Source organism: Micropterus dolomieu, linkage group LG23 (genome assembly GCF_021292245.1).
Source record: "Micropterus dolomieu isolate WLL.071019.BEF.003 ecotype Adirondacks linkage group LG23, ASM2129224v1, whole genome shotgun sequence".
NCBI lineage: Eukaryota > Metazoa > Chordata > Actinopteri > Centrarchiformes > Centrarchidae > Micropterus > Micropterus dolomieu.
The window spans coordinates 5,849,497-5,863,287 of NC_060172.1; the positions used below are offsets into that span (position 1 = coordinate 5,849,497).

General features: G+C 40.5%; 1 protein-coding gene across 1 annotated transcript in view; it reads right to left on the reverse strand.

Annotated features, from left to right (window-relative positions):
* The window catches only part of LOC123962924 (glutamate receptor 1-like), a 91,008-nt gene that overhangs the window by 36,431 nt on the left and 40,786 nt on the right, over nucleotides 1-13,791 (reverse strand). Inside the window, exon 3 of the mRNA XM_046039427.1 lies at nucleotides 7,737-7,976. Within this exon, the coding sequence (XP_045895383.1) occupies nucleotides 7,737-7,976 (240 nt within the window). The remainder of the gene's footprint in view (nucleotides 1-7,736; nucleotides 7,977-13,791) is intronic.

Genomic DNA, 13,791 nt, shown 5'->3' on the forward strand with positions numbered 1-13,791 from the left:
ACATGTAAAAGCTTTCTCAGCCCTCTGGACAGTTCAGAGAACAGAAGAGGCTGAGGAGGAGGAGGAGAACAAAGAGGAGCTAGGGGAGGAGGGAAGGTAGATTGTGTTTTATTGCCACGGTGGTCAGAAATCTCTTGAATAAGGGCTTTAAATGTTGACTTACACAGTAATATGAAGGGGAAAAAATACTTAAAATAAAGATTATCTAACTGCCACCCGAGGCTGCAATGTTATGTCTTTTAATGAAGGGTGATTACAAACTATTGTCATTTCATTTGAAGACTACGAACTCAACCCTCATCAGTCTAAAGTGAGGCTTTAAGTGTACTTGCTGAGCTGAGCGTCTAAGGACAGAGGGTGTTGTATGATGTACAGATACTAAAGCCCAACAGAGAAAAAACAAACAAACAATATCAATCATCTGAAACACGATTTCTTGGTAATCCACCCAACAGATGCTGTGGTATGAGGAGTGCTAAGAACCACAAAGAAGAAGACAAATGAAGACAAAATGAGGATGACGAGAGGGAAGAGGAGAAGCTGAACAGTAAGGAAATTGAGTCAGAGGGGGAAGAAGACAAAGGAAGAGAGAAAGAAGAAAATAGGAGGAGCAGGAAAAGCAACAAGAAGTAGATGGTTTAGGAAAAAGGGACAAGGAATCCAAGGAGAAAGAGGAACAAGATAAAGGACTCAAAACACTCTACTGTACTTCACTGTAACTACTGTAACCAGCAGTCATTTTACTGCAGGGCAGTATCCATGGCAACAAGACAGAACGACAATTATGGGATGAGTCAGGGTCGATACTATCTGTACGTTTGTGTGTGTGTGCGTTGAATAAAGCTCAAAGACGGCTTGTAAGTCCATAATGTAATAGATGTTGATCTCGTACGCATCTGTTTGGAGTGTCCACACACAGAAACACACACACAGACGCACGTTAAAAAGCATTAGAGAGTCTGTTGCAGTGACTTGTATACCAGCAACCAAGCAGAAAATAGGTACTCGACAACACTCAGCTACGTTTACTGAAAGGAATGTAGTAAGGACAGGAAACAAGAAAGGAAAAACGGTAAATGGTCTGTACCTGTAGAGGGCCTTTCTAGTCTTCCCACCACTCACAGCGCTTTTAGACTATGTCACATTCACCCATTTGTACACTGATGGCAGAGGCTAAGGTGCCAACTGCTCATCAGAAACAGAAATTAGCACAAGGACACACTGCAGGCTGGAGCAGCCGGGGGTTAGTGGGCAACCCGCTCTACCTCCTGAGCCACAGCCGCCCCAGGTAAATTAAGATGACGAGAGGTGAACAGAGAAAAACGAAATGAGGACAGAAGGGGAGAGAAGTTAAGTGGAAAGCACAAAAGAAAACTTTACTTCTTGCTAGTTTAGTACAGTAGTTCCCAACTCTCCATAGGCTCAAAAGATAAATTTGAAGGGTCGTGAAGTGATTCACGGGAGCGAAAAGAAGAAAAATCTTTGTTCAAATGATCCAGTATTTCTCAAAACGATCAGTTAGTGAATTGCGAGAAGTTTAGAGGAGGTGAAACGTCTCTTTGGCGAGAATGTTAACCACTTACAGACATCTGAAACATGACACAGTGGTTTTGAATGAGAGGCCACAAGCCCAGATGAGAGGAAAACACTAGTTTAAAAATGTGCTGTTTTATAAAACGGATGTGTTTTTAATGTAAAATCTTAAACTGCAAAGCTAGTAATTATAGAGCTCTGGAAAAAAACACTCCATATTTGTCTTGAATCAGTATCTCTACACGTCTGGCAGCCATTTCATTCCAGTGGCTGTTAAATTCCAACACAGGCGAACCTCATTCTAATTAGTGAGGTGCTGATTAAGTGATCACCTGAGCCAAATCTTATTTAACGAGGAAAAGTATAAAAACTCATCACTATCTTCCAGCAATAGGACCAGCTGGACGGCAAAAACAGTGCTAGTAATTCCTCAAAGGTAATCTGAACACAAAAGGAACAATTGAACATGCCAAAAGAGGTGAAAAGAAAAAGTTTTGAGTGAGGAAAAGAAGAAAAAAGAAGGGTTCAATTCTGGCTTTACTGGCAGAAAGATACAGTGAACGTCAGGTTGCTTCCATCCTTAAAATTTCAGACGGCATGTCATAAGAACAAGTTCAAGCAGACTTTGGGGACAACAAAGCTACAGACTGGCAGAGGGCGAACACGAATGTCCACTGACCGGGATGACCGCCACCTCATTCAAATGTCACTCAAAAACCGTAGGATGACATTAAGTGATTTACAAAAACAATGGCAAACAGCAGCTGGTGTAAAGTGGCTGTGCGAAACAGGCTCCTAGGGGCCGGGCTGAAGTTTGCAAAAGACCATAAGAACTGGACCGTAGAGGACTGGAGTAAGGCCATCTTTTCTGATGAGGCCAATTTTCAGCTTTACCCAACACCTGGTCGTCTAATGGTTAGACGGAGACCTGGAGAGGCCTACAAGCCACAGCGTCTGGCACCCACTGTGAAATTTGGTGGAAATGGGCCGATTTGTCTTTGTGAAGGACAAATTAATCAAGCTACAAGGTTATCCTGGAAGAAAACCTGATTCCCTCTGCTGTGACAGTGTTCCTCAACTCTGAGGATTGTTTTTTTTCCCCAGCAGGGCAACGCTCCTTACCACACAGTCAGGTCAATCAAGGTGTGGATGGAGGACCACCAGATCAAGACCCTGTCATGGCCAGCTCAATGCCCAGACCTGAACCACATTGAAAACCTCTGGAATCTGATCAGGAGGGAGATGGATGGTCACAAGTCATCCAACAAATGCCAAGATGCATGAAAGCTGTAATTAAAAATCAGGGTTATTCCACCAAATATTGATTTCTGAACTCTTCCTAAGTTAAAGTATTAGAATTGTGTTGTTGAAATGATTGTGAACTTGTTTTCTTTGTATTTTTTGAGGTCTGAAAACAATTCATCTTTCTATTTATTTATTTTGACCAATTGTCATTTTCTTAAAATAAATGATGAATAAAATTTGGAATTTGGAAGAAATGTTGTCAGAACGTTTGTAGAATAAAACAATAAAAAAAAAAAAAAAATTTAATTAAACGCATACCTATAAACAGTAAAATCAGAGACACTGATAATTTTGCAGTGGTCTCGCATAAAAGCCATCTCCTCGACCGTTTTCCTTCCGTAACTAATTCCACTCAATGTGTGGCATGTCTTCTTTTGTAGAAAATGTAGTTCCTACACACACAGTAGCATAAATCTTTCCCCTCAGATTAGATGATGTTTGTAAAAAGAGTGTTTATTGATCATTCTTTGACATCACCACAGGAGGCGCTGTGTGTTGATGTGCAGAGGACATAATCCAAAGCAGTGTTGGAGGCTCTTGGCCTCAGGAAAACACCTCTGCCTCCAACAAATATCTAATGTCTCCTCGGCAGATGTTGAGAAGCAATAACATTAGACAGACTGCACCGCTGGGGCAGACAGTTACGCGCTATTACGCTAGATAGACTTCCAGTGATGGTTCCTGGGCAAATGTAAAAGGCAATAAGTTTCGACAGAGTTTGCCACCATCTGTCAAATGGACTATAACGTCAGATCACAGGCCGTCGGGAGACACTAGACCCACCTGAGAGGTGGGGAAATAGATTGCGCTAACTGCCCTTTTCATTAATTCTCCAAGTTTGTTTGTTGTTTGACTCAAAGAGCTGAGTCTCTAAATGTGACAGCAGGTAGGAAAGCTTCTGGCTGACAAGCAGCAGAGGATGAAGACTGGGTGTGAGACTTTCCTGTCAAACACCATCAGGGTTTTTCCTGCAGAGAGAAATTTTTGGCACCCCCCCACCGAAAGACATTTTAGCGAGCGCCAAAGGAAAATCTCCGGCGCCAAAATGCTAAGAAAAAAAAGAGGCATTTCAAATCCTGAATTTATCAGTCAACTGTGGAGCAAGCAGAATATAAACTAAAATACGACGTCTTTGAATTTCAGCAGTCACCTCTCCTCTTGTCCACAGCCTATTTTACACAGCAGCTGGCGCTGGATTTATCAACCAGCTGTTCCGTTGGTTTGGCTGCGCCTGAACGCTCCGCGACGAAGGGAGCGCTAATGGGAGACACGAGTCTGCACCCTTCACACTAGCCCGAGTATTTCCACTAGGTGAGACAAGCTCCTGTTGTGTGCTACATGTATGAAATGACAACTGGTATCTGTCTGGATATTACGGCTAGAGAGCCAGCAGAGCCTTCAAACTGTGGATCGGTAGGTTACGCAGTACTGCATTTTACTCTTTGACGTACCGGGACTTCTCACAAGCTGCCGCTACTCCTCGCTGCCCTCTACATATCAGGTTCTCCGGGCACAATGTGACGCTCACCTGTTGCCGTTCTTACCTGCCTGCTAATCTCTGTCTACAGAGACAGACGAGGGAGAAGCTCGGTGCCTTTCATGCGGCCGTGTGCGTAAAGTAGGTTGTCACTTTTTGTGAACTGCCCTATATAGTAGTCTATACCATGATCTGAAATTATAATATACACACAAACATTAACCCTTATCAAAGCTTAACCACAGGAAACTGTTTTTTCGTGAAACTGTTTTAACTAAAAAGCTCTTTAAATGTTACAAATACTGTATAAACTATAGATTAGGCAGACTATCCAAATAAAGTGTATCCTGTTAATATAATCAAATGGCCAGAAATAATAGGAAAAAACATAGATTTTTGTCATAAGGTAACTCATTGCCTTTACTTTACCTGTGCTGACCATTAGGGATGGGTTTCGCTACTCAAAAAATTCCTATTCGTTTGCAGCCAAACACGCAAGCAACACACCCAAAGAAAGAAAAGAGCACTCCTTTTATTCCTCATGTGCCTGCACCATGAACTGTATTTCTTTTTTAAAAAAAGCCTGCACGCAAGTCCATGCATGATTTTTACAGCCGCTCACCTTCGGCTGCGTCTCAGGCACGTTCGTCACTGTTGCAAGTTTATCGCCACATGGCTTTCCGTTGGTGTCATCTTCTGGATCAAATCTACTGATAGTAGATGAAAGTAGATGAAATCTATCATCTACTTTCAACACACGTATCAAAATAATTACCTTAAATTTGTTTCCCACAACTTATTTGGCCACTAAACTATTTCACAAAAAACTGACCATCATTATGTTCAGTGACCGTTCTGCACTTTCTATACATTTCTATAATCAGTTTTTTACTGCCTATTGGTCGACGGGTTGTAATTAACCTCATGCCTGCTTTCTCAGTCCCTTGGAACAGTCACTATTTTGCTTCTTACGTGAAGGAATCGGGTCGGGTTTTCTGCATGCGGAAAAACACTGCAGCTACAGAGTTGGCTTTCATCCTATTGGACAGGTAAACTAACATTACTGCAAAGCATGTTTAATATATTGTGATGTTGTGCTTTAGTTGGCTAAGTTGCTAACATTATCTGTTCCAAAATACGCCGCAAAATGTAACGTTACGGCTATCCTGTGTACCACGGTATTATGTCAAAGTGTTGACTTTAGACTGCAAGAAAGGATGTACAAAGCAAATGTGGAGCGACAATTTGTTATGTTTGCTGAGCCTCCGGTGACAGATACACAGATAGCTGTTGAAAAGCAGTGGCCTGTACTACGAAGCGGGGTAACTGGCTTATCCAGGTAACTTCAGGAGTAACTTCGTGACGTCGGGTGTAACTTCCCGGTTAACTCGTACTACGAAATGTGGATAGGTGTTAGCCGAGGTCTGTTGCCATGGCAATTTATACCGCATCTCTAAACTGCTCCGAGCAGGTCATGTTCGTGGTTAACTGGAGGTTACCCTGCACGTGGACTACACACCACATCTGTACTCAGTGTTAATGATGAGAAGTTGATATTATTACACACCACTTCATAAAATGTGTTTAGATTTCATCCTGATTTGTTCCACTGCGTTTGCAATGAAGTTCTGAACACAACAGCATTAGCTACATTCAGACAGCGAGCTCTGCAGCCTCGGTGATTTTAAAGAGTAATCTTAATTAACGGGATAGTTTCTTAGATGTAGCGCATCTCTAGGCTATAATTGAATTCTCCGAAGTGTTTTCACATATTTAGATTGACAATTTTACATGTCCAAAAAATAGGGAGAGTTTCAACCCTGAGTTTGCCTGATAACCCCGAGTTAACTCTGAGTAGGTTGAACTCCCTTCGTAGTACAGGCCACAGGCAGGCAAGCTAACGCCGACGTATCATGTTGTCTAAATGCAGTCAGCGTAACATTAACATGGATTAGTTAAACGTCAAGCTGATAAAAATATAATAGAATATATAGATATATTGAAGTTTCCAGCATGTTGTGTGACTCTGCTGTCTGAGATCTAGCATGCACACGATAACACGCGTCTGAATGGAATTGGTTTCAATTTGAAACCGCAACGCAAGAGGCCAAGGACAACCACATATAGCCCTCTTAAAGGAGACCTATTATGGTTTTCCACATTTAATGACTTATCTACAATGTTACAAATGTCCAAAAGCTTCAAAAAATTAGGTTACGCATTTAAAAGAAGTCCCTGTGAGCAAAAACCTCAGGTTTCCTCCTGTTCTGAACGCTCTTATTTGAACTGCTTTTTCTACCAACAGATCCGTTCTATGTATTACCGAGCCAGAGGGACCCGCTGGTCCATATATGGTCATGTGCTCCCATAGAAACGGCCCAGCAACGGCTCAGTCTGCCTGTTCCGCCCAGCAACAACAACATCCTGGTAACATGCTTCAGGTCTTGGCCAATCAGAAAACTGTGGGCTTTGAGAGGGGGGTCTTAAAGAGACAGGAGCATCTACAGCTTGTTTCAGACAGAGGCTGAAATGAAGGCCTACAAGAAGAGTGAGTATAAGAAAAAAAATTTTTTTTTATTGCTATACAGGAGTCACAGAACTACAATATAGGACTGGAAAAGCAGTTTAATAGATAACCTCTAAGTATTATAAAGTGTTGTTTAAGTTACCTTATTCCTCAAATAGTTTTTTTTTTGTTTACTGTAGGCCACTCTCTGTTAGACACTAGTAGAATTTTTAGTCAGTAATAATTCTAGTCAGTTCTACATTGCCCATCGTTTGACAGCCCCAGGTTCGGGCCCTCTCTTGTTCTTTGTATCTTCCTGTGTTCCTTTAATCCAGGTAATTGGTGGGTGGAGATGATACCTGGTGTAAGATGCAACACACCTGAGCAGGCGGGGCTCAGGTGGCTATAAAGGATCCTGCTTTGATTTCTTCTCCTGGCCTGCTGACTGTTTCTGTTCTGTTCGTTTCTTTGAGTTTTACACCCGTACATTCCACTCACACAGACACTGCATACATACTGATCTGACAAACACCTACATTGTATATCAACCATGTTGCCTAGCCCTCAATATTTGTTTTTACCCAGCTTTTATTAGCCAAAAGCATTTATTTGTTCCAGGTATCATTGGAGGAATTTCTGGTATGGAACTACAACTACTTTGGACAAGCAAGAGAAAGATGGTTAAATAATAAAAAGGGATAGCAATAACTGATTATGAGACAGGATGTGAATCTGCCAACTACACAGACAAACATTAAGTCACCAGCCTGAGATCAGCACATCCTCCTTTTGCACTGCAATGAATGAACGTCACTGCAGTTTATGTTCAACTGCTGTTGAACATAAACTTCTGAGATGCATATAAATGTAATTTGTACGGTAACATGCGCTAACATGTGTATCGTGTGTCCTTACCTGAGTCAGCGCTGTACATGTAGACGAACCTGGTCCAGTCGAAGTGCTCCAGCAGGGCCATGAGGGGCTCCTGCAGCTGGGGCCGCAGCTGCAGGACAAACTGGTTGTTGGTCTGAACGGGGAAGGACGGCGTGACAAAGCAGACGTGCAGAGAGCCACAGAAAGACATCAGCATGTTGACTGTCCGTCGGTCGTACAGGCCCATGATGGCATACACGCCCTTTGAGAACTGGGAGCAGACTGGGACAGGAAAAAGAGAGGATTATTGAAACACAGGTCATTGTTTTATCACTTCTCAGCATGTCAAACGAGGCTAAAGAAGCAGAACTGATATAGGATGAATGTCGTCCCAGTTTCAAGCAAAGTCACTTGGAGCGCCGTTTCCAAATCACACACAGTTGTTTGGGGTGTTTAGGTGTGTTAAAGCTGAATAAAGAGTGCAGCTTCTAAAGACTAGTGAGAAGAAGAAGAGCGTTGGTTAGTCTTTAAAGGCAACAACCAGCTCCATGCAAATGAGGTTGATCCACATCTCGCGATTCAGTATAACGACGTAACGTTATTTTATGAATATGTTAAGTTCTGAATTTTTCAGCAACTACTGCTTGTTTAACTTTAGCACATGCATACTGACGCAGCTAAATGAGTGTCGTAGCCCAGGCAATAATGTGCTTTATTAGTTTTTTATACCCTAAAACTTTGATTAACAGCCCGGGCTTTTATGGGACAGGCCTTTAGTTCCCCTCGCACAAAACTGAAATAAGCTACTTTGAAACAGTTTATTTATTTCAAACAGAATATTACTTGCATAAAAATGATAAAATTATATCAAATACATGTCATCCATTTGATCTAGCTACGACAGATGGCTTATGCGCTTTTATTTTGAAGTAACATCACCAGGGTGCAGAATGACAGAAGTGTGGCAGAAGTTAGCAGACAGAGAGCGACGGACTTCACATGACAGGATTCACAACTTGGATTCATTTTTATGAAAAGCTGTTTTGATTCTTTTGATTGGTGGACCCTTACAGAGTAAAGGAAGATAAATAATCAAGGAACAGACACATTCAGACTTAACGAGCACCTCACAGGTAACGGGAGTCTGCAGTTTTTTCTTTTCTTTTCATCTTTTGTATCATGTCGGTTACACCGGTAAATCTCTAAGAATTAGACTTTGGGGCTCGTTGTTTCCGTTAAATGAACTGAACGATTGAATTGTGGAGAATCTAACTGATCTAACGATGTGCAGCATGTCCACACTGACACATTGATCATACGTTTAAACATTAATATTTAATTAACAATCTAAGCAGCTTATAAGCAGCTAAAGCGGGCGACCCCGTGGGATTTAAGAGGTTTTATCCAAAGAACTTCTATAAAAACCAGATGTTTAAGGGAGACCTGCGTTTATTTGTCAAAATGTGCTCCCACACCAGGCCAGTAAACGGGGTCGCCGGCTGTTTGAAGTTTTACGGTATTTCAGCTTTTATTTTTATTGATTGTTTTTTTCGTGTTTTAATTATTTAATTTGGTTTTTTTTGCTTTTATGTTTGATGTTTTTATATATTTTATATGCTTTTATTTTTCTCATCAGTACACATCCTAACTCAAACCTCTACTTTGGATAAGTGATGTCATGCGCCTATGTTTTTTTTGTTGTTGTTTTAAAGGACATTGAGTCTACACTTGTTTGAAATGTGCTATTTTTAAATAAATTGACATGACAGGAAAAACTGATATTTTCAGAAGTTAATTACACAGTAATATGGTGCAAATGCAACTTAATTCATATGTTTGTATCATGTCACTGAACTGTTAAATGTCTCTCTTTGTAAGGGGCCTTAATAACAACATTGCAATTTCATGAAAGGCACTTCGGGGGCAGGAGGCGCATGTTATAAAATGGGCCAAAAGCACTTAATACAGCAGGACAATATCAGGAGAGCAAAGTTAAGTTAGAACCTAAAAGGAAAAACAAGAATAAAACACAGTCCAATTCCATGTGAGATGAGCTGCAGTGCATGTCCAAAGCCTTCAGAATGAATTACACATCCACGATCAGCGCGATGGGGTGAGTAATAATCCATAATCCAAGTTTGCGAACACAGAAACCTGTATCCTGCCTGCCTCGCCATGACACCTTGGTGAAAGCTCACTCATAGTCTCTAATACTGATCCTGGAGTTTCCATGACAACATTTAATGGTGTGCTTGAATTCAGGAGGGGTGTTTAGGTTCAAAGTGGCGGCCGCAAACGCAGACATGCAAATCTTGCAACCGTCGCGTCACCTGCTGGTTCATCTACTGCCATCCTGGTCTTTGATAACGTGTATTCCCACACGGTGGTGGTACTGGCCAGAAGGTGACATTTGAGTGTTTACGCCAAACACGTCTCTTTCATTTTGTCAAATTTCTAGGTCTTTTGTATTTCAATAAACTCAGCTTCATCATTTACGCTTCCCTGCAAACCCTATGACTTTTGAAAGTGCTAAACCCTGTCATTTGTCACGCACATTTACTATTGTATCTGCTTTTAGCTGTTTTTTTTATTCTGCACGCAACATGTAACAGCAAAATCTCGGTTTTGAAACAAGCTAAGAGATTATAAAGTGCTGTTATCTTCATGGTAGACAGACATAATTGCAGCTGCTTTCTTATCTGCTGCTGTGTAGATGATAAAGTTTTCTGTTTCACACAAAAGGCCTCCACATGGTAAATCCCTGTACACACAACGGCCTTAATCAAATTACTCTTCATGCAGGGCTTCTTCACAGTAAGGGATTAAGTCTTAAGACAAAATAATACTCACTGCTGAGACACCACAAGTCATTCAGTGAATCACTGTCTTATTTTATGGTCTTCTGGGCACAATCCGCTTTAGACTGTATAAAAACATGACCATATTATCTGTATCATCACCGAAAAATGCTCATTTAGACAAAATACAGTAAGAAAGTGGCTTCCAGCTAAGGTAATCATATCAATAAACACCAAATAATAAATAACAAGAGTATGAACATCACAACTGCAGTGCACTCTTGTGCCGTTCATATAATCTGATATGATGTAAAAAAGAAAGTAAAGTCAGTCCTGGGGGTGGTGCTACAAGTAAGGTCAAAATGTCTTAAAATATTAAGAAATTAAATATTGGATGCCCCACAAGTTCCTGCAGTTGAATGGCTCCAAATCAGAAATAATTATAATTACCCCGTCTGGCCTTTCAGCACTAGTAGAATTAACGATCCTTTGTCTAGTCTAGGTGCCTTAACAGATAATGTTAAAAAAGAGACTTTTTGACCCAGAGCTGACTTTTGGTGCTCGTGTGACTAAAGTGTTGGAGTCCTGCTGTCGCTGCTGCAAAGTCAAACACAGAATTTTGGGATAACAGTGTAATATGAACAGCAACTTCTAGCAAGTAAAGTAACTTCAATTTAGGCTCAATCCCATTTCCCCCCTTGCCCCTACCCTTTGTTTTCAAAATGGAACAACCCTTCAGGAACCTGATACGTAATCAGTAGTCGACGATGGCTCTGAAGTTAAAACCTGTTGGGGACAGGCACCTTTTTCCAGGAAAAACACCTAAAATAACAAACCCAAAATGAATCAGTAACATCTCCTCAACCATTTGGCCTAGATGCATAATTCTGGTCTCCTTTGAAAGGTCAGAAGCTAAGGAATATGAATCCATTGTACATTAATGTATTTATTTTACCACGGCTACATGAAGATGCAATAAAGAAAAAACATGATATTTTCATCCTTGCCTGGTAAAAAAAGCTATGATTTAATGCAATAAACCATCATAAGGAGGCTTATAATGCAACTGAATATCTTCTAATACACCTAGAATGCAATTTTAACTGTAAATGTGATGAAAATAAACTAAAATACAACAGTTATAATACAATATTTTCAAAACATACCAGGTGAATGTCCATATTTTGGCAATATATACTGTTTAAATGTTGACTTTTATTTGGAGATACCTTTAAAACACTTTCTGTCCATACAACAAGTTCCAACATAACATTGAAATATTGATAAAAACAGTGAATATTCATCAACATTCATGTCCCCAAAAGCACACCCATGCTTTACAGGCCTGTAGATTGAGAACAGAACATCCCACAGTGATGGGGGGGGGGGGCGCATCAATCGGCTTGAGCAGACCTTTCATTTAGTACCCTGCATGCATATGTATCTCCAACGGGTTGGCCACAAAATGGCGAAAAAGACCGTGTGTTCCAAAGCGGCACGTTTCCTCTCTGCAGAAAAGATGAGAGAAGGCGGGCAGCTCCCAAGTAGTGTGCAACAATCAAGATGACGCCTGCTGAGGCTTGGAGCAACAAAATAGGTGGATTTTTGGACTTAAAATGGCGAATATTAAAAAATTCAGTCAGCGGTTTCGACCACAACCCGGCTGCCCCCGGTACCTCCGGCGACAAGTTTTTACAGGATTTCTTCATGATGATTGAAAACAACTCCAATATGCCGTCCTCCGCTGTGGTAATTTCTCTCGTATGGTAAACATTATATCACACACCAAGCGATCTAACAAGTCACCAATTAAAAATAAAAAGCACAGCTTCATTACCAGGTTACTTACATTACTAGCGAAGCTAGCTAACAAGAAAACATGCTAGCGGCTGAACTATAACTAACGCTGTGAGATAACTGTTGTTGTGATTTGGCGCTATATAAATAAAATTGAATTGAATTGAATGTTGAAATGACATTAAACTAAGAATAACCATGATAATCAAAAATTATTCGAAGAAAATACTTGTATTCTGGGAATTTATTGTAGCCGTCCGTTTGGAGTGTGCCTCTGAAAAATCTGTTTGAAGGGCTATGTAGCCCTCCCTCTCGCCCTACGTGAACGCGCAAAACGGGGGGTAGGGCCAAGGGGTGAAATGGTATTGAACCTTAATGCTGATTGGTTGCTGATCTGTGGACCAGTTTACGTGAAGGCATTTAGTGGATGCTCTCAACTGACACTGATAATGATATGAGACAACAGCCATGTTTCCATTCAAACATTCACAAAATTTTCAGAAAATCTGCAAAACGTACGTTTTTGTCCACTACCGAATGTCCACCTGCTTCTTTTATTGGGAGTTGGCTCATCGAGATAAACAGTACGTGGTGAGAAATGTGTTAAACAGGATGGAAATATGTAAAGGAAAAATAACTGTCACTTACAGATCTGATGTTTTCAACACTTCAGCGGACGTTTAAGTCACATGCTTCATTGACTTCATGATGAACTCACTAAATTGGTTTCAGTTGCATTTTGCTTTTATCTATTGAAAAAGTGTACAAGAACAGATAGATGGAAACAAACCTATTGGCCGTTATATTTCATTTGTATTTGAAGTTTCTGTTGAGGGTTTCAGATGTCTGCCTAACCTCAAACAAAATCCTCTGTTTGAATGTGATCTTAGTGATTCATCAGATTAAATTAGTCTTTTATTGTTAAGTAAAGGCAGAATGAGTAGGATTTGTTGGTTGCTATTATGATTTAAAGTCGGCCCCATGCAGAGGGGGGGGGGGGGGGGGTCAAGCGAGCTAGGAGTGAATAATAAGAGGAAGCGGCATTAGCGAGAACAAAGCAGGGTGACTCAGAGAAATAGAACGGAAACAATCTTAACGAATTGGAAATTGTATAATCCTAATAATATTAGTGCAGCCAAATGTTTATCTGCAACTGTGCAGAAATACCAGGGTTTAAACAGCTCTATGTTGGATTTAGCTAGAACATAATGTTTCTTAATGTCCAAACACAACACAGTTATGGCAAAACATCCAGTTAGATATATCTTAATATCAAAAATCTACTTTCCCTGACATCTTATATCTGACATTGTAAAAATACATTTCAAATATCTTAAATAAAAAAATCGCAGGCAAACATTATAAAAAATAATATTTTGTTGTATGTATACAGTACCTAATGCTTCTACATATCTCTATTTTATTGGTTTAAAGTCAAAAGTCACATAAATACAAACACAATCTTTAAAGTTGAACCATTCAAACCCAGTCTGTCTTTGTCT